At 39.6% G+C, this 24666-nt stretch overlaps 1 protein-coding gene across 1 annotated transcript; it reads right to left on the minus strand.

Moving 5' to 3' along the window:
* Nucleotides 1–542: 542 nt before the first annotated feature.
* Nucleotides 543–20581, minus strand: capn9 (calpain 9). Its single transcript, XM_041785915.1, has 20 exons — nucleotides 20286–20581; nucleotides 17096–17165; nucleotides 16890–17008; nucleotides 12101–12234; nucleotides 11728–11896; nucleotides 11558–11641; nucleotides 11067–11152; nucleotides 9981–10055; nucleotides 9710–9867; nucleotides 8101–8258; nucleotides 6568–6776; nucleotides 6372–6408; nucleotides 6202–6282; nucleotides 5883–5940; nucleotides 4511–4575; nucleotides 4262–4330; nucleotides 3132–3210; nucleotides 1104–1220; nucleotides 905–963; nucleotides 543–757 (listed from the first exon to the last, which is right to left on the minus strand). The coding sequence occupies exons 1-20, from the start codon at nucleotides 20490–20492 to the stop codon at nucleotides 731–733; spliced, it is 2061 nt and encodes a 686-aa protein (XP_041641849.1). The 5' UTR covers nucleotides 20493–20581; the 3' UTR covers nucleotides 543–730.
* Between the last annotated feature and the right edge of the window lie 4085 nt (nucleotides 20582–24666).

A 24666-nucleotide genomic window follows, 5' to 3' on the forward strand; every position in this document is an offset into this window, starting at 1 on the left:
AACTTTGATTTTAGAATTCTGACTTTTTTCTCAGAATTCTGACTTTTTTCTTAGAATTCTGACTTTGATCTCAGAAGTCTGACATTGATCTAAAAATTCCAACTTTGATCTCAGAATTCTAACTTTGATTTTAGAATTCTGACTTTTTTCTCAGAAGTCTGACTTTTTTCTTAGAATTCTTACTTTGGTCTCAGAATTTTGACTTTAATCTCAGAATTCTGACTTTTCTCACAAGTAAAAAGAAATGTTGCATCTCAGTTTCTTTCGGTGGCACTGATCTTCTTCCATACTGTTCTGGGGGGAAAAGACAGATGAAAGTTTTGCCGTCAGTGTTCAAACATTACTAAAATCAGATTGTTTTTTATGTGCAGAATTCATGGATAAAAAATACCTCTGTGGAGAAAAGCCTTAAGAGTCAAAAAATTGTATTTGTTGTGAGTGCAAAAATTACATTTTTTTAGTAGAAAACTGTAAAGTACTGAGACTTTACACAAAAACAAAGGCAGACATTTTATTCCAAATGTATTTAATTGATGCAGAAAGCAGAGAAAATAAAACTCTTTAGTCCAAAGCTAAGTTTGTAAACTTAAACATGCGATCCCTCAGAAAACATCTCACATTATCAGCTAAAAAAATACAGATGTTAAGAATCGGCTGCTCCAAAAAGAAAATCCAAATTGCACCATTATTGCCTGGTTTTGTTCTTCTGGCGGCGTCAGTTTGCTTCTCCTCAGACGTTCATCGACAACATCAGGAACTGAGAGACGGAGAGAAACAGAAGTTCAGAATTGGCTCCATGTTCAGGGCTAGAAAAACATCCTGAATGAATCCGTCTTCCTGGTAGAACAGGCGTACCTAAACAAACCCTGACAGGTGTTTGCAGAGATTAAAGATGTGCTTTTACCTGCATGATGTTCATTTTCACACGGCCCCGCTTGTTTACATCCATGGCCTGGAAAACTCCTGGATCATAAAAAGACGGTACATCAGCACAAAGAGGCAGAAAACTTCCTACGTCTCTACAATGATAACTAGTTATCTATTTTAGATGTTAACGTCATGGTTGTAATGTGGACGAAGGTTTAACATGGTCTGTGACGTACGGAACATGTTCTCCAGTCGGACGATGCAGGTGAGGTAGTCGTCGAAGTCGATGTCGTATTTATTGTCTGCAAACCTCAGGCCGACCAGCTGCAGGAGATCGTTGTTCAGGTGCATGCCTGCAGGAAAACCGAGATTTAGAAAACACTACAATTACAAATCCAACATCAGTCATTCCTGACTAGGGCTGAAAGATTTAAAGGGATATTGCAGTGTTTTTCCTCCCTGATTTATTCTGTTGTGATGGTCAGAAGTGTGAGGGAACTTCTACACAAACAAATGCAACCATTTTCTTTCAGCCTGATGATGAATAGAGGAAGAATTTCCACCTAGCAGTCTGGTTTACTTCTGTTTGTGATGATACAACTGTGTGTTTTCACTGTAGAAAGTTATTAAAGGCACCATTATTCATTTTAAAAATCAATCATTGTCAATATAATTTGCCTTTTTTTTCTTTTTACAAAAAAAGTTATTAAAAAATCCTCTTTAATGTAAAAGTGAAAACAGATTTTTACAAAGTAATGTCAATTAAATAAAAATCTGTAATGTAAAATAAGTGAGTGCATAAATATTCCTCCTTCTACTCAGTCTTTAGTAGAGTCTCCTCTGTCTGCAGTCTCAGCTCTGAGTCTGTGTGGATAGGTCTCAGTCAGGATCAAACATCTGGACTCTGGAATTTTACTCCATTCTTCTTTGATAAACTGCTCAAGCTCTGTCAGGATGATCAGGGATCAGGAGTGAACAGCCATTTACAAGTCCAGCCACAGAGTCTCTACTGGATTGAGATCTGGGCTTTGACTCGGCCACTCCAGAACATTCTGCTTGTTGTCTTTAAACCATTTCTGTGTAGTTTTCTCTGGATGCTTCGGCTCATTGTCTGACTAGAAAATAAATCTTCTCTAAGCCGTAGTTCTCTGTCAGACTGAAGAAGATTGTCCTCCAGGATTCATTTTACCCTCTACCTTTACAAGCCTTCCAGGGCTGGCTGCTGAAAAGCTTCCCCACAGCATGATGCTGCTGGGAAGCATCCCCACAGCATGATGCTGCCACCACCATGCTCCACAGTGGGAATGGTGTGTTTGTGCTGATGTCAGTGTTTGGCGTCTTGTCTGATGGTCTCAAAGCTCCATTCTGGTCTCATCAGACCAAAGAACTTTCTTCCTCTTGACCATGGAGTCTCCCACAGTCCTTCTGGTGAACTCTAGTCCAGATTGAATCTGAGTTTTCTTCAACAGTGTCTTTCTCTTTGCCACTCTCCCATAAAGCTCTGACTGGTGAAGAACCCGGCCAACAGTTGTTGTCTGCAGAGTCTCTCCATCTCAGCTGCTGAAGCTTGGAACTCCTTCAGAGTAGTCATAGGTGTCTTGGTGGCCTCTCTCACTAGTCTCCTTCTTGCACGCCCACTCAGTTAGTGAGGACGGTCTGATCTAGGCAGATTTACACATGTGACATATTCCTTCATTTCTTCATGATGGATTTAACTGAACTCTGGGGGATGTTCAGAGACTTGGAGATGTTTCTGTCTCCATCCCCTGACTTAGACTTTTCACTAACCTTTTCTCTGAGTGTTCTTTTGTCTTCATGGTGTAATGGTAGCCAGGAATACTGATGAACAAGTGACTGGACCTTCCAGACACAGGTGTCTTTATGCTACAATCACTCAGCTGATCCCCATTTCTCTAACTGTGAGACTACTAGCACCAACTGTATGGACCTCTGCTGGATTAGCTCAGTCAATTTAAAGGGGGTGAATATTTATGTAGTCACTTATTTACATTACAGATTTTTATTTCATTGGCATTACTTTGTAGAAATCTGTTTTTACTTTGACATTAAAAAGGGTTTTGGGGGTAAAAAAAAAAAAACATTGACCATGATTGATTTATAAAATAAGTGAAAAAGTAAAACATCCAAAAGGGTTAAACTTTTTATAGGTACTGTATTTTCTCCCTGTCCTTTCTCCTTTCATTAATAAATCCTGTCCCTTGCATTGAAGCACAAAGACGTGCTTATATTCCTGTCCTTCTTACCTGCAGCTTTGAGAGCAATACGAAGCTCATAGGACGACATTTTTCCAGAACGATCCGTGTCAAAGGAGAGGAAGAGCATCTGCAACAAGAAGAGTTCACCTTTATCACCCTGAACTGCACAGAAACAACTCACCACATGACTGACAAGACTGTTGTTGATTTACAGCCATGGGATAATTCACCAGGAACAGTTACTCAAGTCCTGGAGTTCAACACTGGGCTACTTCTGCTTTATGCTGCTCCTTCACAAGCCTGCAGCCAGGGAGCGATCAGAAGGTTGAAAAGAGCCGACCCTTACAGTCAAACGTCCAGAAAACACCATTTTATTGCTTTTGCTCCCATGGCATTTAGAGAGGCAGAGTCTCTCAGAAGTAAAGATGGGTACCATGATCATGGTACCATGATTTGGTACCAGATTTAGACAAGAAAATAAATGCTTGGACTAAAAGTAAAGACTAAACTGTGAGGACTTTTTATAGACTAAAACTAGACTTAAATGTTTTGAGTTTTCGTCAACTAAAACTAGACTAAAACTAAAAAGGACAGAATGATACAATGGGACTAAAACTAAAACTAAAATTAAAAATACTAGTTAACACTAGTGGTCAGAGGAAACCACAGACGCCGTGTCCTGTGGACTAAAGAGGAGAGGGAGCATCCAGCTTGTTCTCCTGGCTCAGGTCTAAAGCCTGCATCTCTGATGGTATGGGGTTGCATTGGTGCCTATGGCGTGGGCAGCTTACACCTCAATAATTAGTAGTAAATTACTCCAGCTGTGTAGTTCCTCTTACATTTCCATCCTTCTTACTTTACCTTGTTGCCCCATCCCTACTTTTTTGAGATGCATTGCTGCCTTCAAATTCACAATGAGCTGATATTTTTCCTGAAATGTTAAAATGTCTCAGTTTAACATCAGATATGTAGTTTCTGTTCTATTGAGAATCAAATATGGGTTTATGAGATTTGTCCATCATTGTTTTCTGTTTTCTGTTTTCAATTACATTTCACACAGCGACCCAACTTTTTGGAATTGGGGTAATATTATGTACCAGGTTTGTGCCACCCCAGGGAATAATAGCACATAATCTTCTTGGCAAAGCAGGGTTTTAGATTCATGACTCGGTACTCACGATCCACTTCTTCATCTTTTCCCAGAAGACCTTGAACTCTTGGAACTCCAGCTTTCCCGTGCCGTCCACCTGGCTCTCTGTCAAGGACAAATACTCTCCTTTCCTCTAGTCTCTGGTAGAAACTTTGCTGTTTTAAAAGCCTTCTTTCACAGGATGTACTAAAGTGAAGGGATCATGTATGTAACGTGTGTTTTAGCAGAAAAATCTGAGCAGTTGAGGCTCATATTTTCCAGCGGTGTGTTAGGATACGTCCATCAGGTTCATGATGCTGTGGCAGGTGCTCAGACTCAGGCCTTCAAATTTGATCTCTTTTCCTGCAAACACAGACGGATCAACAGTGGAAGATCATTCAGCTGAAGGATTCACAGTCAGTGTGTTTACATGCAAATACGATACTCAACATGTGGCTCTGGAGCCACATGTGGCTCTTTTGTCTTAATTTGGAACACTATTCCCACTTTTGCCACTTTGTTTTGATGTTTTTATCCAGCTTTTTGAATTTTTTTGCCACTTTTTTGCCACTTTTCTCCCATTTAAGCTGCCTTTTGCAATTAAATGCCACCTATTTCCCATTTTGCCACTCTTTGATGCGTTTTGCCCATTTTCCCACCTTTCTACTAATTTTTGCCCATTTTAGTCACTTTTCATTCACTTTTTGCCACTTTTGGACCATTTTTGCCACCTGTAACTAATATTTTTACCACTTCTCACCCATTTTGCCACTGCCTGCCCTTTTTGCCACTTTTCTCCTTGTGTTTGCCACTTTTAGCCCATTTTTGCCACTTCTTTTTGTCATTTTCACCCATTTTTGACACTTTTATCCTACTTTTTGCGATTTTTGCCACTTTTTCCCTTTTTGCCAATTCTCACCCATTTAAGCTGCATTTTGCAGTTAAATTCCACTTTATTCCGATTTTTCAACCTTTGTCTTTCTGATTTTTGCCCATTTGAGTCACTTTCCACTCTATTTTGCCTTGTTTTTGGCACTTTTGGACCATTTTTGCCAAATGCAGCTCAGTTTTTTGCAACTTCTCTGCCTTTTTTGCCTCTTTTCTCCCCATTTTAGCCACTTTTCCCCTAGTGTTTGCCCCTTTTTGCCTATTTTTGCCACTTCTTGCAGATTTAAGCTGCCTTTTGCATTTAATGCCACTTTTTGCCCATTTTCCCACCTTTTTTCTGATTTTTGCCCATTTTTCCCAACTTCGTTCTGATATTGCCACTTTTGGACCATTTTTTTCCACCTTTAACTTATTTTTTGGTCACTTCCCACACATTTTTGCCATTATCTGCCTTTTTTGCCACTTGTCTCCCTTGCCGCCTTTAACTTATTTTAATTGTCACTTTTCACCACTTAGATTGTGGCTCTTACAAATGTATTTTTCAACAGTTTGGCTCTTTGGTTGAGCGGGGTTGAGTAACACTGCGATAGAGTGAGCGAGAATTAGGATTTTTTTTCTCCTCTCAGCCTTTTGGTTTCATTTAAGCCGCTTCATTTTAACCATCTTTGAATCTGAGCCATGACGGCTGAATAAACCCCATCCAATCAGAGGGCTGACATAAAAACCGACCTACATGTTTGAAGAGTAGATGTAGGAATGCTGTAAACTGTGCGTTTACTTACGTCTGCTGAGAACGCCGTTCAGCATCTGCTGCAGCTCTCTGACAGAGATAGCCTGGTCCTTTAGAGACGACAGAGGACAAAAACTTTAAATTTACATGCATGCATCGCAAAAAATCTCATCCAATAACTAGCAGTGTGAAAAGGCTCTTCATCAGGTGAGGCTTCATAATCATATGAGCATGCATAACGGGGTTTTACCTTTATTTTGACAGGGTTAGGGCTACCAACAGAGCTAAAGCTGGTCTTTTTACCCATTTGTGGATCTATTGTCACATTGACAAAGGTTTTGCGTTGATAAAATAATATTTCTGTTCCTTACGTCTCCTGCCAGCTGGTCAAACAGTCTCCTCAGGCCTTTCTCCTCGTCTGTTTCCTCCTCTGGAGCACTTGGCAGTGGTGGCTGATTGGAAAAAACAAAAAATGCAATCAGCACACTGATGGATTCTCCAGATGGATGACTAGTTATCAGTTCCTCGGTGATCTACTTACATCTGGCAGGTCAGCATCAACATTGCTCCCCATCTCCCTGTAGGACAGACCAAAAACAGGAGAATTCATTCATTTATGAGAAATGAAAAGTGATCCAGCCCCCCAGTCCAAAGTGGTTCAAGTCTTCCTCAGTATTCCTGACTCGTTAATGCTTTGTTCAAATCCTCTACAGGGGTTTCGGTGTCTGAACACTCACACAGCTCCGGCTTTCTTCTCTGAGAAGATCCTGACCAGGAAGTCGGCCTCATGGTGGGGCTGGAAGGTGGTGGGCACCAGGACATAGGAGCCAGGAGACAGCGTGAAGCGCTCCGCCACCTCACGCATGTTGATGTAGGTCTTGCTGCGGGCCTTGGATGCGTGGTAACGGAAGAAGTCTTTGTCCAGGTAGTCATCACCTTCTGGGGCCTACGTGTAGAAGAGACTGGTTTATTTTTGCAGTTTGTTCTGGAGAAAAGATACCAAAGAGGCACAAAACCCTACAGAATCTACTTTATCTACATCATCACATTTTCTGTTATCTCAGTGCAAAAACATCATGAAGACACAATTAAACCTGGTCTACTGAGACCACAACGGTCCAGATCCTTTTCTCCTTAACCCAGGTGAGACTGTGATGATGTTTGTGGTTCAGGACTGGCTCCACAATAAGAACACCATACTTGTAGTCCACTTCCTGGACCCTCCTGTGTGGTGGCTCTGGATCCTCTGACTCCAGTCTTAGTCCAGTCCTTGTGAAGCCCCCCTAAGTTACCTTTAGCCATTACATACCACTTGTTTCCTATTTTTTGCCCATTTTTGCCTCTCTTGACTGCTTTTCGTCCATTTTAGTCACTTTTCACTCTTTTTTTGTCATATCTTTGCCACTTTTGGACAATTTTTGCCACCTGTCACTTCTCACTGATTTTTGCTACTTTCTGACCATTTTTCGACTTTTTCTCCCCATTTTCGCCCCTTTTTACCCATTTTGCTACTTTTTGACGACTTTTGCCACCTTTAACTTATTTTCATTGCTACTTCAAGCCGTTTTTGCCACTTTTCACCTCTTAGATTGTGCCTCTTGCAAAGGTATTTTCAACTATTTGGCTCTTTGGTTGAGCAGGGTTGAGTAACACTGATCTAAAGGCTGAGCTCGTCCCTGTTTGTTGGTCCCCTTTCCTTACTACACTTCTCCCTTCAGTCAACTTTCCTTGACAATGCTTTGAAGCCTCTGAGAACTTCCTGTCCTTCTGTGGCTTACCCTCCTCATGGAGGATGCCAGTGATTGTCCTCTGGACAGTCAGCAGTCTTCCTTATGATTGTTGCTGTGTCTTCTTAATAGTGATGGAAATTTTGGCTCTTTTCAGAGATCCTGGACATTCAGCTCAGTTCAGCAAAAAGAACTGGCTCTTCATCTGGTTCCACTTTGGCTTTTTCATGAACCGGCCCTTTGGACTTAATCCTGTAATTCTCAGAATGACACACTTTTTACATGTTTGACATAAAACTATAACTTTTAGACACTCAAGCACCAGTTTTATAACTTTTTGATACACTGTATGCTTGATTTTTTTTACAATAAACCTGAAGCACAGTGAAAGCAGTGTTCTGTGATTTCCTTTCAAATCTAAAAAGTTTTCCTGAAGCGCTGTTTTGTAGTTTGCAGAGGAAACTCTTAGACGTTTCTTTCTTTTATCATGAGACACAGTAAGAAGGAAAATAAGTGGCTCTAGATATTTGGGTGTTGTCTGACCTCGTACACTGCAAAGCCGATGGTCTCCAGGTCCAGGCCCTCCTTCCTCAGCTTTCTCCTGTTTTTTTGCATCAGAGCGATCACCACGCTGCACATGTCGTCCTCATCATCGGCGTCCTCCAGCTTCAGCTTGAACTGTGGGTTCGTCCAAAATGTGTCTGCAGGTTAAAGACGTAGAGCTTCTTAAGGAGGTCAGGGACTGACAGCAACTCATATCGACAGAGTATTTACCCAAAGCAGGGACTCAGTGACAAGTTTTTAACATATATGTTATATTTTCACAGAGGATAGAGGGACAGATTTATTTAAACCAGTGTAGTTAATGCTGATGTAGAGAAAAAACAAATGTAAGGCCTAATGCTCAGTGTTTATAGGATTTTTTTGTAACCTTTTCCTATTTTTGCCACTCAATGTGCCCCTAAATCCATTTTGCCTTTTTTTTTTTTTTTTTTACCATTTTTTCACAACTTTTTGTAACTTTTGGACTTTTTCATTAAATGCAAATTCTAACCCAATTTTGCCACTTTTTTAGCCACTTGAAAACCATTTTTTGCCACTTTTTACCAAAGTTTTGCCACAGTTAACCAATTTTTGCAGCTTTTTTTTTTTTTTTTTTTTGCATTTAACCTCCTTTTGCCATTTTTCACACCACTCATCCAGGCTTTCTTTTCTAATTCCTGCCTGCTGCCACTGCATTGTGGCAGCCACTTTTATTTTTTTCCTTCAATTTGAACTCTTAGCATAGTCATAAACAGCTCAAGCATAGCCTTTTGGTAGAGTTTCTCTATGCAGAAATCTCTACTTTTCCCCCAAAGTGGAGTTTTCCACTACAGCGTGATGTCATCTTCATAGAGCCTATAATGACGACAATTTTTATTCCTCTACATAAAGGTATCCAGACCTGTATCCTGTATCACCATAAGCTAAAACTTGACTGCTCTTTGACCATTTTAGTAACTTTTCACTCTTTTTTTTTGCCACTTTTGGACCATTTTTTGCCATCTGTAACTCATTTTTTGTCACTTCTCACCCATTTTTGCTATTTTCTGACCATTCTTACAATTTTTCTCCTCATTTTTGCCACTTTTCACCCATTTTTGCTACTTTACACCCATTTTTGCTACTTTTTGCCCATTTTTGCAACTTCTTTTTAACATTTCTTCCCAATTTTTGCCACTTTTATCCCATTTTTTCCCCATTTTTTACATTTTTTTTTGCCACTTTTCATCCAAAGAAGCTACCTTTTGCCATTAAATATCATTTGTTTCCTTTTTTCCAAAATTTTTGCCTTTTCTTTTTACCACTTTTTTTTAACAATTTTTGCCCTTTTTCACCATTTTTTGCCACTTTATGCCCAATTGAGCTACCTTTTACCATTACATACCACCTGTTTCCTATTTTTTTTGCCACTTCTGACTGCTTTTTGCCCATTTTAGTCACTTTTCACTCTTTTTTTGCCACGTTTTTGCCACTTTTGGGCTATTTTTTTGCCACCTGTAACGCATTTTTTGGCACTTCTCACCCATTTTCGCTACTTTCGGACCAATTTTGAAACACTGAACTCAGTGAATCGTTGAAAAAAAGTTTTATTTTGGTGTCTCTCTCTCACCAATGTAGTTCCTGCAGCCGCCAGCTGTGGATCCACGGATCCAGTTTCCCTCAAACATGTTGACCTCCCAGTGACGCTTCGAGTCAGTCAGAGCATCCGGGGTCATATTGCAGATCTCCACTTTGTCGTAGTTCCTCTTGAAGTCCTCAAAGTCCATCCTACAGTAAAAAAACAGTCTGTTGAGAGCATCCACCTCCATGGTTGGAAAAGGAAGCTCACGCCAAAGTAAAGGGGAAGGCTAACTAGGATCACAGTCATGATTTCAACTCACCAGAACTCTCCGTCATCTGAATTCTGCAGAATACGATTTTTATCTGCTTTGTCCACATAATCCCATTCTCCAGACCTGAAACAGGAGAAAACAGTAAACATCTAACCAGGCAGTGGCATCAGTGTTAGAAGAAGGATCCAATGTGGAAGTGTGATAAAGCTACGGTTCCTGGGTAAGGGTTATAAGTTTTAAAGGATGACATCACTGAAGGCAAGGATGGAATGTTTTATGAGCTTGAGAGGATGATATAATCGTTGAAGGCAAGGAGAGAATGTTTCATAAGCTTTAATGGATGACATTATCTTTGAAGGCAAGGATGGAATGTTTTATGAGCTTTAAAGGATGATATTATCTTTGAAGGCAAGGATGGCATGTTTTATGAGCTTTAAAGGATGATATTATCTTTGAAGGCAAGGATGGAATGTTTTCTGAGCTTTAAAGGATGATATTATCTTTGAAGGCAAGGATGGAATGTTTCATGAGCTTTAAAGGGTGATAAAATCTTTGAAGGCAAGGATGGAATGTTTTATAAATTTAAAGGATGATATCTTTGAAGGCAAGGGTGGAATGTTTTATAAGTTTTAAGGATGATATTTTCTTTGAAGGCAAGGATAGAATGTTTTATAAGTTTTAAGGATGACATTATCTTTGAAGGCAAGGGTAGAATGTTTTATTAGTTTTAAGGATGACAGCATCTTTGAAGGCAAGGATGGAATGCTTTATAAGCTTTAATGGATGACATCATCCTTTAAGGCAGTGGAAATAATGTTTTACAAGCTCTTGAGAATAATGTAATCTTAAGAGAAAGGGCTGGAATGCTGACAAACTAGAAGGATAAAATCATTCTTAAATCAAGGATGGAATGTTTTTGAGCTTTAGTGGATCCAGGAGGAAGAGGATCCAGTATTTTCTACATCCCATATTTTATTGTTGGGTGTGGATGTGAACAGCCTCTGGGTTGGCTTTTTTTCCAACCTTAGGTCGCTGCTGATTGGCTAAACCACAGTGTCATTTTATCTCATTAAACCACTGGTTTCACTGTAAAAACATTGTTTTAGGTATTTTTTAGGTACTCTTGACACCTACTTGTCGCTCCAGGGGCCGTTCCACTCGACCTGACCCCAGGGGTTCCTGATGCGGATTAACTTGACCTTCCGCCCTCTATAGTTCACCTGAAAACCAGACAGAAAGGTCACACACACAGACTTTGGCTGGGGTAGTTTTAACTTTTAGAGGTCCAAGACTGGGATTTACTGATTTGAGACCCTTGGCTGTTTTGCTTAAAGGTACGAAATGTTGAAATTTACACAAATACACACTGGAATGTCTGAATTAATAAAACATTCAGTTTTTTTATTTAGTTCTATTATCGGAGGGTCAAAAATGACTCACCTGCGTTATGATAAAAAAAAAAAAAAACAACGTGTTGGGGTTTTGAATTAAATCAAGCATTTTTCTTTAAAAATTTCTGTGAAGGTGGTTCTTTTCCGACAAGATTACTTATTTTTTCAGAGGAGGGAAACATCCGTTTCCAAAAATAAAATCCTACAAGTAGCCTCGGCCTTAGTGAGTCTTACCTCCTCCAGACCTGTGATGGAGTACGCGTGTCCTTTCACCAGACCGTTGGGTAATTTGGCCTCTGACTCTGCAGAGCTGGAGGTCTGTAGAAAACATTCAGAGTTTTAGAACAGAGGCAATATTTCTGTAAACTCATGTCTGGTATGAACAGTTCCTTTGGGGTCTTTACATTGATAGAGCAGCTCATCATAGATCCTCTGTCCTTGCCCTTCTTCATGACAGAATAAAAGTTGTCTGGAGCGTCCTTGGTATCGTACATTTCACCCACACCGCCTGTGAAGTCCTCCATGGCCTCCATAGTGCTGCCGCCTTTCAGGGACTCGTAGCTGCCATGCAGTCTGAAATAAACATGAATAAAGGCTCTAATGCATGTAGTAGGTAAGCAAATCCACCAAGAAGAGGAAAGATGAAAAAAGACAGCATTCGTGCTCCTCAGAGGAGGAACCCAGTTCATTTGAAATGGTCCTTTATTTGACCTTCACAAGGATCAGTCACTTTGTGATAGTGATACTTTTATGTTCAGAATAAAGAAGTGCGATTACTTGGCGTAGGCTTTCTCCAGCAGAGCGCTCCAGAACTCGTTGTTGGAGGCCGAGTGAACCATGATGAGGTTATTTCTGACCGATGGCAAAAGGTCGTCCACCACGACGTCCAGCCATTTGTTGTGCTGCCAGAACTAGAACAGATTCAGAGAATATATTCATTTCTGCAAAAGTTATTTAATAATGCACCATTGCTACATAAAAGGAATTCAAAGGGTAAAAAATACAGAAACAACATTTAATAACCAGTATCAGGTTGAGGTAATTTAAAGGCCCTGACATTTCCAGCAGCCCTATTCTTAAAACCAGCAAACAACTGTACAAATGAGAAGACAATGGAAATGGAAACATGGGCTATGGTTAGCTAAAATGTATAGTTAGCCTACAGCAAATGAATATTGAGCCTACAGTAACAAGTAAGCCTACAGTTACTGTACAGCTAGCTGTCAGTAAATGAACAGTTAGCCTACAGTAACAAGTTAGCCTACACTAATGTAAAGTTAGCCTTTAGTAAATGAACAGTTAGCCTACACTAATGTACAGTAAGCCTTTAGTAAATGAACAGTTAGCTTACACTAATGTACAGTGAGCCTTTAGTAAATGAACAGTTAGCCTACACTAATGTACAGTGAGCCTATAGTAAATGAACAGTTAGCCTATAGTAACTACTTAGCTTACACTTGTGTACAGTGATCCTTTAGTAAATGAACAGTTAGCCTATAGTAACTACTTAGCTTACACTTGTGTACAGTGAGCCTTTAGTAAATGAACAGTTAGCCTACACTAATGTACAGTTAGCCTTTAGTAAATGAACAGTTAGCCTACACTAATGTACAGTGAGCCTTTAGTAAATGAACAGTTAGCCTATAGTAACTACTTAGCTTACACTTGTGTACAGTGAGCCTTTAGTAAATGAACAGTTAGCCTACACTAATGTACAGTTAGCCTTTAGTAAATGAACAGTTAGCCTACACTAATGTACAGTGAGCCTTTAGTAAATGAACAGTTAGCCTATAGTAACTACTTAGCTTACACTTGTGTACAGTGAGCCTTTAGTAAATGAACAGTTAGCCTACACTAATGTACAGTTAGCCTTTAGTAAATGAACAGTTAGCCTACACTAATGTACAGTGAGCCTTTAGTAAATGAACAGTTAGCCTACACTAATGTACAGTTAGCCTTTAGTAAATGAACAGTTAGCCTATAGTAACTACTTAGCTTACACTTGTGTACAGTGAGCCTTTAGTAAATGAACAGTTAGCCTATAGTAACTACTTAGCTTACACTTGTGTACAGTGAGCCTTTAGTAAATGACCCACTAGCCTACACTAATGTACAGTTAGCCTTTAGTAAATGAACAGTTAGCCTACACTAATGTACAGTGAGCCTTTAGTAAATGAACAGTTAGCCTACACTAATGTACAGTTAGCCTTTCGTAAATGAACAGTTAGCCTACACTAATGTACAGTGAGCCTTTAGTAAATGAACAGTTAGCCTACACTAATGTACAGTTAGCCTTTAGTAAATGAACAGTTAGCCTACACTAATGTACAGTGAGCCTTTAGTAAATGAACAGTTAGCCTACACTAATGTACAGTTAGCCTTTAGTAAATGAACAGTTAGCCTATAGTAACTACTTAGCTTACACTTATGTACAGTTAGCCTTTAGTAAATGAACAGTTAGCCTATAGTAACTACTTAGCTTACACTTGTGTACAGTGATCCTTTAGTAAATGAACAGTTAGCCTATAGTAACTACTTAGCTTACACTTGTGTACAGTGAGCCTTTAGTAAATGACCCACTAGCCTACACTAATGTACAGTTAGCCTTTAGTAAATGAACAGTTAGCCTACACTAATGTACAGTGAGCCTTTAGTAAATGAACAGTTAGCCTATAGTAACTACTTAGCTTACACTTGTGTACAGTGAGCCTTTAGTAAATGAACAGTTAGCCTACACTAATGTACAGTTAGCCTTTAGTAAATGAACAGTTAGCCTACACTAATGTACAGTGAGCCTTTAGTAAATGAACAGTTAGCCTACACTAATGTACAGTTAGCCTTTAGTAAATGAACAGTTAGCCTATAGTAACTACTTAGCTTACACTTGTGTACAGTGAGCCTTTAGTAAATGAACAGTTAGCCTATAGTAACTACTTAGCTTACACTTGTGTACAGTGAGCCTTTAGTAAATGACCCACTAGCCTACACTAATGTACAGTTAGCCTTTAGTAAATGAACAGTTAGCCTACACTAATGTACAGTGAGCCTTTAGTAAATGAACAGTTAGCCTACACTAATGTACAGTTAGCCTTTAGTAAATGAACAGTTAGCCTACACTAATGTACAGTGAGCCTTTAGTAAATGAACAGTTAGCCTACACTAATGTACAGTTAGCCTTTAGTAAATGAACAGTTAGCCTACACTAATGTACAGTGAGCCTTTAGTAAATGAACAGTTAGCCTACACTAATGTACAGTTAGCCTTTAGTAAATGAACAGTTAGCCTATAGTAACTACTTAGCTTACACTTGTGTACAGTGAGCCTTTAGTAAATGACCCACTAGCCTACACTAATGTACAGTTAGCCTTTAGTAAATGAACAGTTAGCCTACACTAATGTACAGTGAGCCTTTAGTAAATGAACAGTTAGCCTACACTAATGTACAGTTAGCCTTTCGTAAATGAACAGTTAGCCTACACTAATGTACAGTGAGCCTTTAGTAAATGAACAGTTAGCCTACACTAATGTACAGTTAGCCTTTAGTAAATGAACAGTTAGCCTACACTAATGTACAGTGAGCCTTTAGTAAATGAACAGTTAGCCTACACTAATGTACAGTTAGCCTTTAGTAAATGAACAGTTAGCCTACACTAATGTACAGTGAGCCTTTAGTAAATGAACAGTTAGCCTACACTAATGTACAGTTAGCCTTTAGTAAATGAACAGTTAGCCTACACTAATGCACAGTTAGCCTTTAGTAAATGAACAGTTAGCCTACACTAATGTACAGTGAGCCTTTAGTAAATGAACAGTTAGCCTACACTAATGTACAGTTAGCCTTTAGTAAATGAACAGTTAGCTTACACTTGTGTACAGTGAGCCTTTAGTAAATGAACAGTTAGCCTACACTAATGTACAGTTAGCCTTTAGTAAATGAACAGTTAGCCTACACTAATGTACAGTGAGCCTTTAGTAAATGAACAGTTAGCCTATAGTAACTACTTAGCTTACACTTGTGTACAGTTAGCCTTCAGTGAATGAACTCGTAAACTGGCTCAAAGGTGTAAAAATGCCCCCATTTTATATTTTGTGTTTTGCACCCACAGTTAATATAACCATTACCATCAGTAGTCTTAATGAATAAATGTAGTCACCCACCATTTTTTGACAAAGGTGCATCTAAAATCGAGCCAAAACCTCGATATAAAAAAAACCCATCTCTTTAAAATTTCTTAAAGTAACTTGAGTTGTTGTGTAGTTTTAAAAATAATTTATACGACACACCTTAACTTGTCTTAACTTCCTCCTTGCCACCTTCCCTTTCCCACATGAATTTAGACCCACTGGCCTACATTTATCTACACTTAGCTGGGTAGCCTACAATATGAACAGCTGGCCTACTGTCATTATAACATCGTCTAGATTCCTCCACACAGGACCAGTTTATGATGGATGGAAATCAATTATACATCAATAATAATAAAAACCAGAGCTTTACAAAGTGGTTTGACAATAAGCAGAATCACAATTACAAAGCAAACACAAACAGCAAAACATCACAAGAAAGACAAAACCCCAACAACAGAAGAACCCCTGAAAAACTCAGTCAGCAATAAAACTCCAACATCATAAAAAACTAGCAGAACATTCTAAACACGAAAATGATGTCGAATTAGAAAGCCATCATAAAAACTCATTTGTAAGATTCTATAATAAAAGTGAGGACCAAGGATAAAAACCCAGAACAATAGAGTGAGTCAAATCGTAGAATATTTTCAGTTGTTCCAAATGTGAAGATACAGAAGCCTATTTTTGTCATTAGAAATAGAAAAATCCATATGGTGGATTTTAGAAAAAAATTCTAAACATTTTTTGAGAAAGTAAGTTTAAATTTTGAGAATAAAAAACTTCATTATGAGCTGAAAAGTCAAAATAAGGAGATCAAAAGTCATAGTATGTGATTAAAAGGCATGTCTATGAGATAAACAGTGATTATTATGAGATAAAATTCAAAGTATGAGATAAAGATGTCCTTTTGTTTTAGATGATATGTCATAATTATTAGATAGTAAGTCAAGTTATGAGATAAAAAGTCATAATGACATAAAAAGTCAAAATTGTGTGATAAAAAGCCATAATCATTAGGTGGTAAGTCATAGTTATGAGATAAAAAGTCATAATAATGTTATTTACAGTCATGGCTATAATATAAAAAAATACTTCTTTGAGATAAACAGTTAAAATTAGCAGATGAAAAATCTGAAATAAAAAGTCGAAATAGTTTTCCTAAATAATTTAGAGATTAAAAGTCCTGGTAAACAGAGTCAAAGTCACGAGGTAAAATGTCATAATTTAAAAATATATTATTTTTATCTTAGAGTTATTTTTATTTATGACTTAAGGTTGTACTTTATCATTATAATTACCTAACCAGTTAATTTTGTCTTTTTAAACTGAGACAGGCTTCCATTGAAGAGTTCCCTAGCAACAGGAGATTTTTGAGCTACTTTTAAAGGAGGGCGGGGCTTGACAAAGGGTCATTTAGGATCATCAGTCTGCAGCGTACCTGGAAGTGGAAAATACCGGCATAGTTACGGTCAAAGTCCTGGTCATGGGGGACGACGCGGGCCAGAGCATCCTTTTTGAGGGTCAAGTTAGCGATGGCTGCCAGGAGCCAGCAGTCTCCTGTGGTGGCACACAAAGCATCATGGGTAATTGAGTGAAATGTGACATGAGCAAAATAAAAACTATGCAGAAACCTTGGGTACCAACCCAGCTGTCCCTGGCAGATGTCCGTGCGGTCTGCTGAGCCAACGATGAACCTGGGGTTGTCACAGATCTCCTGGAGAACAGGAAGAAAAACTGGTACGGTCATTCAGTCAAACAAAGTGATGACAGTTAAAGGTGAGCCAGCAGGTGCCTTCAATAGGTGTGTTCACATTCCCCGCATATTAATCAGCCTGAGATCCCAGTCACTGGAACACACGTAACACAAAAACTCCACACACCAACCTCAGGCAGCTGAAAAATTTACTCTGAAGGAACGCCCCGGAGAGAAATGTCATTGTAACGATGATGAGTGGTTAATTTCCATAGTTCAGTCATTGTGGGTCAGAGCTGAGGGAATTTTAAACGTTCAAGAGGCCAGAAATGAGCTGGAAGCACCGTCCTGCTAAGTTTAAAGTGTCACAAGACACTAAAGAGACATTTTTCACAAACATGAGGCTGATCAGTCCAAACCAATCAGCTGCAGAACGCTTGAACAGCTGATAACAGCGAGGCGTGTGGGGATAAAGTCTGCATAAGGAGCTCCGACTGAAGAAACTGGCCCCGTACTTGGCTCTATTTACACAGTCTCCTGGCAGAACTGGTTCTGCAGCCACGGCTAGATCAACTCCTCACTGCTTATTTTGTATTAAACATTCAAATAACACAGTATCAATACATGTAGATTTATGGATATTTGATTGGTGAGAGTTGATGCTCTTTACACACAGAGCTCTACATAGATAGACATACCAATAAATACTTCATTGATCAAGAAGGAAAGTCAAGTTTTGGCTGTTTGTTTTAAAAATGTAGTAAAGGTGAGAAATATAAAAGCTGAGAGTATGATGACCTAGGATACTGTCACAACATAATCAGTACATGGCAATGGTGGCACTCAGTGACATTAGTTTAAGTTTCTTTTACAGCAGAGGTCTTCTGTTTTCTTCAGGGTTCCTTTAGATAAAAACGACTCTCCTTTAGGTCATTAATGCCGCCAGGAAACAGGAAGTATTCATGCAGGGTCAAACTGACAAGAAAATCATGAGTGCTATATTCTTTGTTAAACTTTACGTATTTTGACAGGCTTACAATAATTAGACCACACATTTAAGGGCAGTTATATTTAAGACCTCCTGTTCACTGTCTTCAGCCAATTAACTTCCAATTAAACCTCATCTACGTCATTAATGTTGGAAAGTCAGTGTACTTTCTGGCAGATCCACTTCCTGGTTAAAACCAGACTCAGAAAAATGTGAGGAACTCTTGATATTCTGCTTTTTGTTGTTGTTGTTGTTGTTTTTCTCGCTTTTGACCAGAAATGGATAAAACAGAAAAACAAGTCATTTTTCCATTTTTTCATTTTGGTCACAAAAATGGAAAAACTAATAACATTAAAAAAAGGCTCAATTTTTGTTTGTTTTAATCCTATTTTTTGTTTTCTTCATTTAATGAAATACTTGAGGAAAAGGAAATCATGTGACCCATTGGGAAAGGTAAGCTTTTCAAAATAAAAGCCTCCATGTCAAAACAAGAGCCATTCATTGTTTTTTACCGTATTATACAAGGCCAAAATGCTTTATGATAAGAACTAGTAGATAGAAGTATCTATCTATCCCTCTCTCTCTCTCTCTCTCTCTCTCTCTCTCTATCTATCTATCTATCTATCTATGATGTAAGAATAAAAGGTAATAACATTACAGTACATTAATAATTTACACAATAATTTACAGTATTTATCATACATTGTATATAGAGCATTTTTGCCTACAAAAATGTTTTTGTTTTTTTTAAAAGATGTTATTTGTTTTTTATTTTTGTGACCAAAATGAAAAACCGGGAAAACAACTCGTCCATTGATTTCCTGGTCAATTTACTCCCACATGAATATTTCACGATTCCACTTGGCAACATCTGTGACATGAATGAGAGTGAAGAGGAAGTGAATTAGCTAAAGGGAGGTGAACGGCGTGACCACAGTAGAAGAAGACCGCAGGTTAAAGTCATTAGTAGGTCTGTCATATTGTCCTTATACGTTCTGTTAGCCAATTACTGACAAGCTTGTCCAGAATATGTCATGTTCAACAAAGAAAATGGCGTCTTGAAGTGATTTCCGAGTAAATTTGTCCCTGCAAGAATACTTCTTGTTTCCTGGTGAGACATAAATGAGTGGTAATTGGAAGTAAATTGGCCAAAGAGGAAGTGACCAGCATGATTAGAGTAGAAGAAGACAGCGAGATGAATCCTCCTGCCAACAACATGAAACAGAGCAGAAGTTTGGCTTTGACTGTCAGTAGCACGTAGAGAACAATTCCACATTACATCCTAAAACTGCTGCTCAGTTCTCTTCAGGCTAGGGCACACCTTATAGTCAGGAAGCTGGCTGGAGATTCAGATTACTGCTCATTCAGGAACGCTCATATTTTCCTATCAAACGTAGCTCCTCGCTACTTTGAGAGGCCAACTTTTTACTTTACTAGAGTAGATTTATAGACCAGTACTTTGACTTCTACTTAAAGACAGTCAAACACAAGATAGTTCTGCCCTGTAGGCATGTACTTCTTCCACCTCTGATTATCTTAAACTTGGGATGGACCATTTTTCTTAAGCTCTATGGGATCCACACTGAGACTGGACCCCAGGAAGCTTTCCACCCTTAAGATCGGCCTTTGCCAGGAAACAGGAAGTAGTCATGCAGGGTCAAACTGACTGGGAAATCAGTCAAAAGAGTCATTTTTTGGGGGTTGGTCCTATTGATAGCTGAATCACAGAAATTAAGGTAAAGATATATTCTGTTATATTTCATCCTGACCCTCGGGGCAAGCAAATGTACAAAATATGAACGTATATATGCATATGCAAATAAGTATGTAAAGAAGCGTGTTTGTTTTTATTGATTGGGCTGTACAAATGTAGGTTTCTCTGTTCCATAGAGAGTAGGAAGCAGAAGTTTTACCATAAAAACAACTGAATCTGTCGACAGTATCTGCAGGTTAATGCGACCTTTGACCAGACCAAAAGTGCATGATGAAAACTTCAACTTCACATCCATTCAGATGGTTTTAATCATCATTCAAACATAGTTTTAGACATTCTGGCTCTTTCTCAGACAGCCTGCTGCTTGCTTTGGATGCTGCATGTCCCAGATCCTCCCCCCAGCCTCCTGGACCCCAGAATAGGAAAACCCTGGACCTACCTTAGGCCTCTTCCACTCGATGCTGACGGGACAGCTCTGGCTGAAGAAGAGAGAGGAGTCAGTGGCAGGGAAGTCCGGATCCTCAAACAGGACTCCCTTCTGCAGACACTCACGCCTCAGCTGTTCGAAGGACTTGCCGTCCGACTGGGTGTCTATGGCCTTCTGAGAGCCGGAGCCCCGGCCGGAGAGCGTGGACTGGAGAGGCATGGCGTTCCCAGACGCTGCGTAGTGTGATGGAGCGAGTCACCTGCTGAGTGTCTGCAGCAGGGACGAGCCTGTCAGGTCGGGCAGCGCTGGTCCACACCCTCCAGACACAAACTGGTTTGTCCTCCTGCGGCAGGTGAACCTCGCCCCTGCTGACTCTCTCTCTCTCTCTCTCTCTCTTATCTCGCTCTGTTTGGGTTTGGCCTGCAGGAAACAGCAAGAACTCAAACCTGATGGTTTCACAGAAGATAAGGGAATGAGAAGTGTTGCTTTCAGTCAAATCAGTCACACCAGCAGGAACTTCAGGGTTTATGCTTCTTTATAGTAAAGTTTAGAGACAGAAAGAGTTTGGGAGGTGTGGCACACTTAACACTCACAGTTAAGCTGAATATTTATCCAGCATTCATTTTATAGAAGTTATCCTAGAGAGCATGACATCCGCTTAAACTCAGATCATGGCAGAACTTCAGTCTGAGTCTAATCTGATCTTCAGCCGACCACCATGTGTTACTCTACCGACTAGAGACCTGCCTGGACTGTCTGTCACAGTTCTATTGGGTTTGAAGCCCAATTAAAGCAGGGGTTCTCAAACTTTTCAGACCATGACCCCCAAAATAAAGGTGCCAGAGACCGGGGACCCCCACTCTACCTGAAGATGGTTGAACACAGTTTAGACAAGGCTGTTCATAAGAGGGGAAAAGGGGGGAGGTGTCTGAGACCCAGCCAAACTGGGGGCCCATGGAGGTCAGCAAAACCATGGTCCATTGTAGAGTTAGCTGTGATATCCATATCTTATATTTGACTTGAATGGGGAGCGCAGATGGTTGAGTGGTTTAGGATGCTACCCATGTGCGCGGGCGGCCCGTGTTCGAGTCCGGCCTGTGGCCCTTTGCCACATGTCTCTCCCCATTTCCAAGTCTATCCACTGTCCTTCCTCTATCAATTAAAGGCATGAAAAGGCCCAAAAATAAATCTTAAAATATATATATATATATATATATATATATATATATATATATATATTTGACTTGAATAATAACCTCTCTTATCAAAGAAACACATATCTTTATTCATTTGTGTAGAAAATAGCCTTCTTTAAATGAAAATAACTTTTGTTAAAAACATAATTAAAATGGGTTAAAATGGCTTAAATTTGTTAATGAGGGCAAAAAATGATGGAAAGGTGGTGAAATTAGATTTCTAAAGTATATATTTGGGTTAAAGTGGCAAAAATGGGCACAAAAAATGGTTAGAGGGGATTAAAAAGTGGCTGAATTGGCTTTTAAGTGCAAAAAATAGGTGGAAATTAGTAGGAATGGGATGAAAATTTCATATAAACTAGCAAAAATCTGTTAACTTTGGTTAAAATGGGCAAAAAAGCTTGTTAAAAGTGATTGATAGAGGCAATAATGGATCAACAGAGGCAACAATAGGTAGAAAGTGGCAAGAATTGGTTTAGAAGTGTCAAAAACAGGCAGAAAAGGCTTTAAAATGGAAAGAAATGGGTTTTAAGTGGCAAAAATGTTCTAAAATTGGCAAAATTTGTGTATAAAAGTGATGAAAAAGGGTTGACATTTGGTAGAATTGGTGTAAAGTGGCAACAGCGTAATTTTAAAAATATTCTTAGGTTTTTTAAGCCATCTGGAGACCCGCCTCAGAGTGTCTCGCACTCTGAGGGGGTCGCAACCCCAAGGTTGAGAACCACTGACTTAAAGGACAGGGACTGTTCTGTGCTCATAGGTAACTTTAAACCTGAGCACACCAAAACCACATGTGGAGTCCCCCAAGGCTCCATCCTGGGGCCTCTTCTGTTTAACATCTACCTGCTCCCTCTCACTCAGATCATAGAAAAACAACAAAATAAACCACATTAACTACGCAGATGACACACCGCTCTACATCTCACTGTCCCCAGGTGGCCATGGCCCCAAAAAAGCACTGAATCACAGAGAGGATGTGCCATAAGAGAAGAAACTGAGGGGTTTTTTTGGCACCAAGGAGGAATGTTTAAAGTGCAGCTCCAGTCACTATGGATAAAAACCACAGACCAGGGTGTTGTCACAGACTCAGACCTGAATTAGTATTTCTGGGATTAAAGGACTAATATCCCAGCAGGACCTTGAAAAACTTGTCCTCAGTGGTGTTGGCTGTAACAGGGTCTTCACTGGCCTTCACTAGCCAGCTGATCCAGATCCATCTCTCAGAGACTCTTAAATACTCCTGATAGTCTAGACCTGTCCTCGTTGTGAAGTGTCTGCAGGGGACTCTGTTTTTAAATTGCTGCTTTATGAAAAAAGACTGATGTATGCAGACTGATCCAGTACTGCAGGGTGTGGTATGTTCCTGGGGGCCTCTCTGACGCCCATGATGAGTCTTCATTGCAGCCATGGTTATGGATACAGAGTCATGCTCTCTCTCTCTCTCTCTCTCTCTCTCTCTTGTCTTTGATGCAGACATTCGGGCGTGCCATCACCGCTCCTGCTGCACCCACATCTGTAGGAAACTCAGGACTCGTCTCTGAGGACTACGACATCCACATTCCAGCACACGCTCCAGATTCCTCTCATAGCTGATCATGAGTGTGTTTACACAGCTATGTGTTCCTCTGTTTGATTAACACTAGTACAGTCTATGCCTTTAAACACAGAAATGCCAGGTCATGCACAGAGTTCAGAAACATAAATGAGAGGCTGCAAAGAAATTCAGCTGAGATTTCTACACATACTGGATTTTTACAGATATCCACTCTGCTGAGATTTATCATTTTGCTGATACTGATGCTTAAATGTCGCCTCAGTCCTCTAAACCAGGGGCTCAACCTTTTCAGCCCGCGAGCCCCAAAAATAAAGGTGCCGAACATCAGGGACCCCCACTCTACCTGAAGGTGGTTAAACAGCCATGAACATTCAGGAACAGTCATGCAGAGACAAGGCCACCCATAAGTGGGGATAAAGGGGAGAGCTTTCTGGGGCTCAGACCAAACTGGGGGCCCATGGAGGTCAGCAAAACCATGGTTAAGCTGTGATATCCATATTTCATATTTAACCTGAAAAATAACCACTCTTATCAAAGAAGCAAATATCATTTTAATCATTTGTGTAGTAAATAGCCTTCTTGAAAAAGTAAATCCTTTTTGGTAAAAAAAAAAACAACAACAAAAAAAAAATGGGTAAAAATAGCAAAAGTAAGTAAATATGGCCAAAAAATGGTGGGAAAAGGAGGTGAAATTAGTAGAATTTAAAAAAAAAAGTATTTCAAAAGTAGAAGAAATTGATTGGAAGTGGCAAAAATGACATTAAAATCGAAAAAAAAAAGGCTTCAAATTGGCACAAATGGGTGGACATTTGGTGAAATGGGATGAAAAACTCAAACTGTGAAAAAAGTGTTAACTGAGAAAAAAAAAGGTAGATATTAGCAGAAATGGGTCAAACTGGCAAAAATGGGCATATTAGATAGTGAAATGTGGTTAAAATGGGAAAAATTGGGTGTAAAAAGTGGTAAACTGTGGTTAATAGTGGCAATAATGGGTAAACAGAGACAACTTTAGGCATAAGTCGCAAGAATTGTTTAGAAGTGGCGGAGGAGTGGAGAGGACCAGAATCCACGTTGCTTGAAGTCCAGTGTGAAGTTTCCACAGTCAGTGATGATTTGGGCTGCCATGGCATCTGCTGGTGTTGGTCCACTCTGTTTTCTGAAGTCCACAGTCAACGCAGCCATCTACCAGGACATTTTAGAGACCTTCATGCTTCCTTCTGCTGACAAGCACCATGGAGATGCTGATTTCATTTTCCAGCAGGACTTGGCACCTGCCCACACTGACAAAGGTACCAAAAGCTGCTTCAATGACCATGGTGTTACTGTGCTTGATTCTGACCTGACCCCCATAGAGGATCTATGGAAGATGAGAGACACCAGACCCAACAATGCAGATGACCTGAAGGCTGCTATGAAAGCAACCTGGGCTTCCATTACACCTGAGCAGTGCCACAGGCTGATCGCCTCCATGCCACGCCGCACTGATGCAGTAATTCATGCAAAAGGAGGTCCAACCAAGTATTGATGCATAGAAATGAACATACTTTTCAGAAGCCTGACATTTCTGTTTAAAATATCCTTTTTAAATTGATCTCATGTAATATTCTAAATTTCTGAGACACTGAATTTTGGGTTTTCTTAT

Source organism: Cheilinus undulatus, linkage group 4, assembly GCF_018320785.1.
Source record: "Cheilinus undulatus linkage group 4, ASM1832078v1, whole genome shotgun sequence".
Lineage (NCBI taxonomy): Eukaryota > Metazoa > Chordata > Actinopteri > Labriformes > Labridae > Cheilinus > Cheilinus undulatus.

Bases quoted from the DNA above. Each gene is read 5' to 3' on its own strand.
- capn9 (XM_041785915.1), bottom strand. From the start codon at position 20,492: ATGCCTCTCCAGTCCACGCTCTCCGGCCGGGGCTCCGGCTCTCAGAAG. The intron at 8,259-9,709 runs GTGAGAGAGAGA...TTTAACCTGCAG, and splicing joins CGGCTGCAGGAACTACATTG to ACACATTTTGGACGAACCCA. The intron at 3,211-4,261 runs GTGAGTACCGAG...TTCTTGTTGCAG, and splicing joins AAAAGATGAAGAAGTGGATC to ATGCTCTTCCTCTCCTTTGA.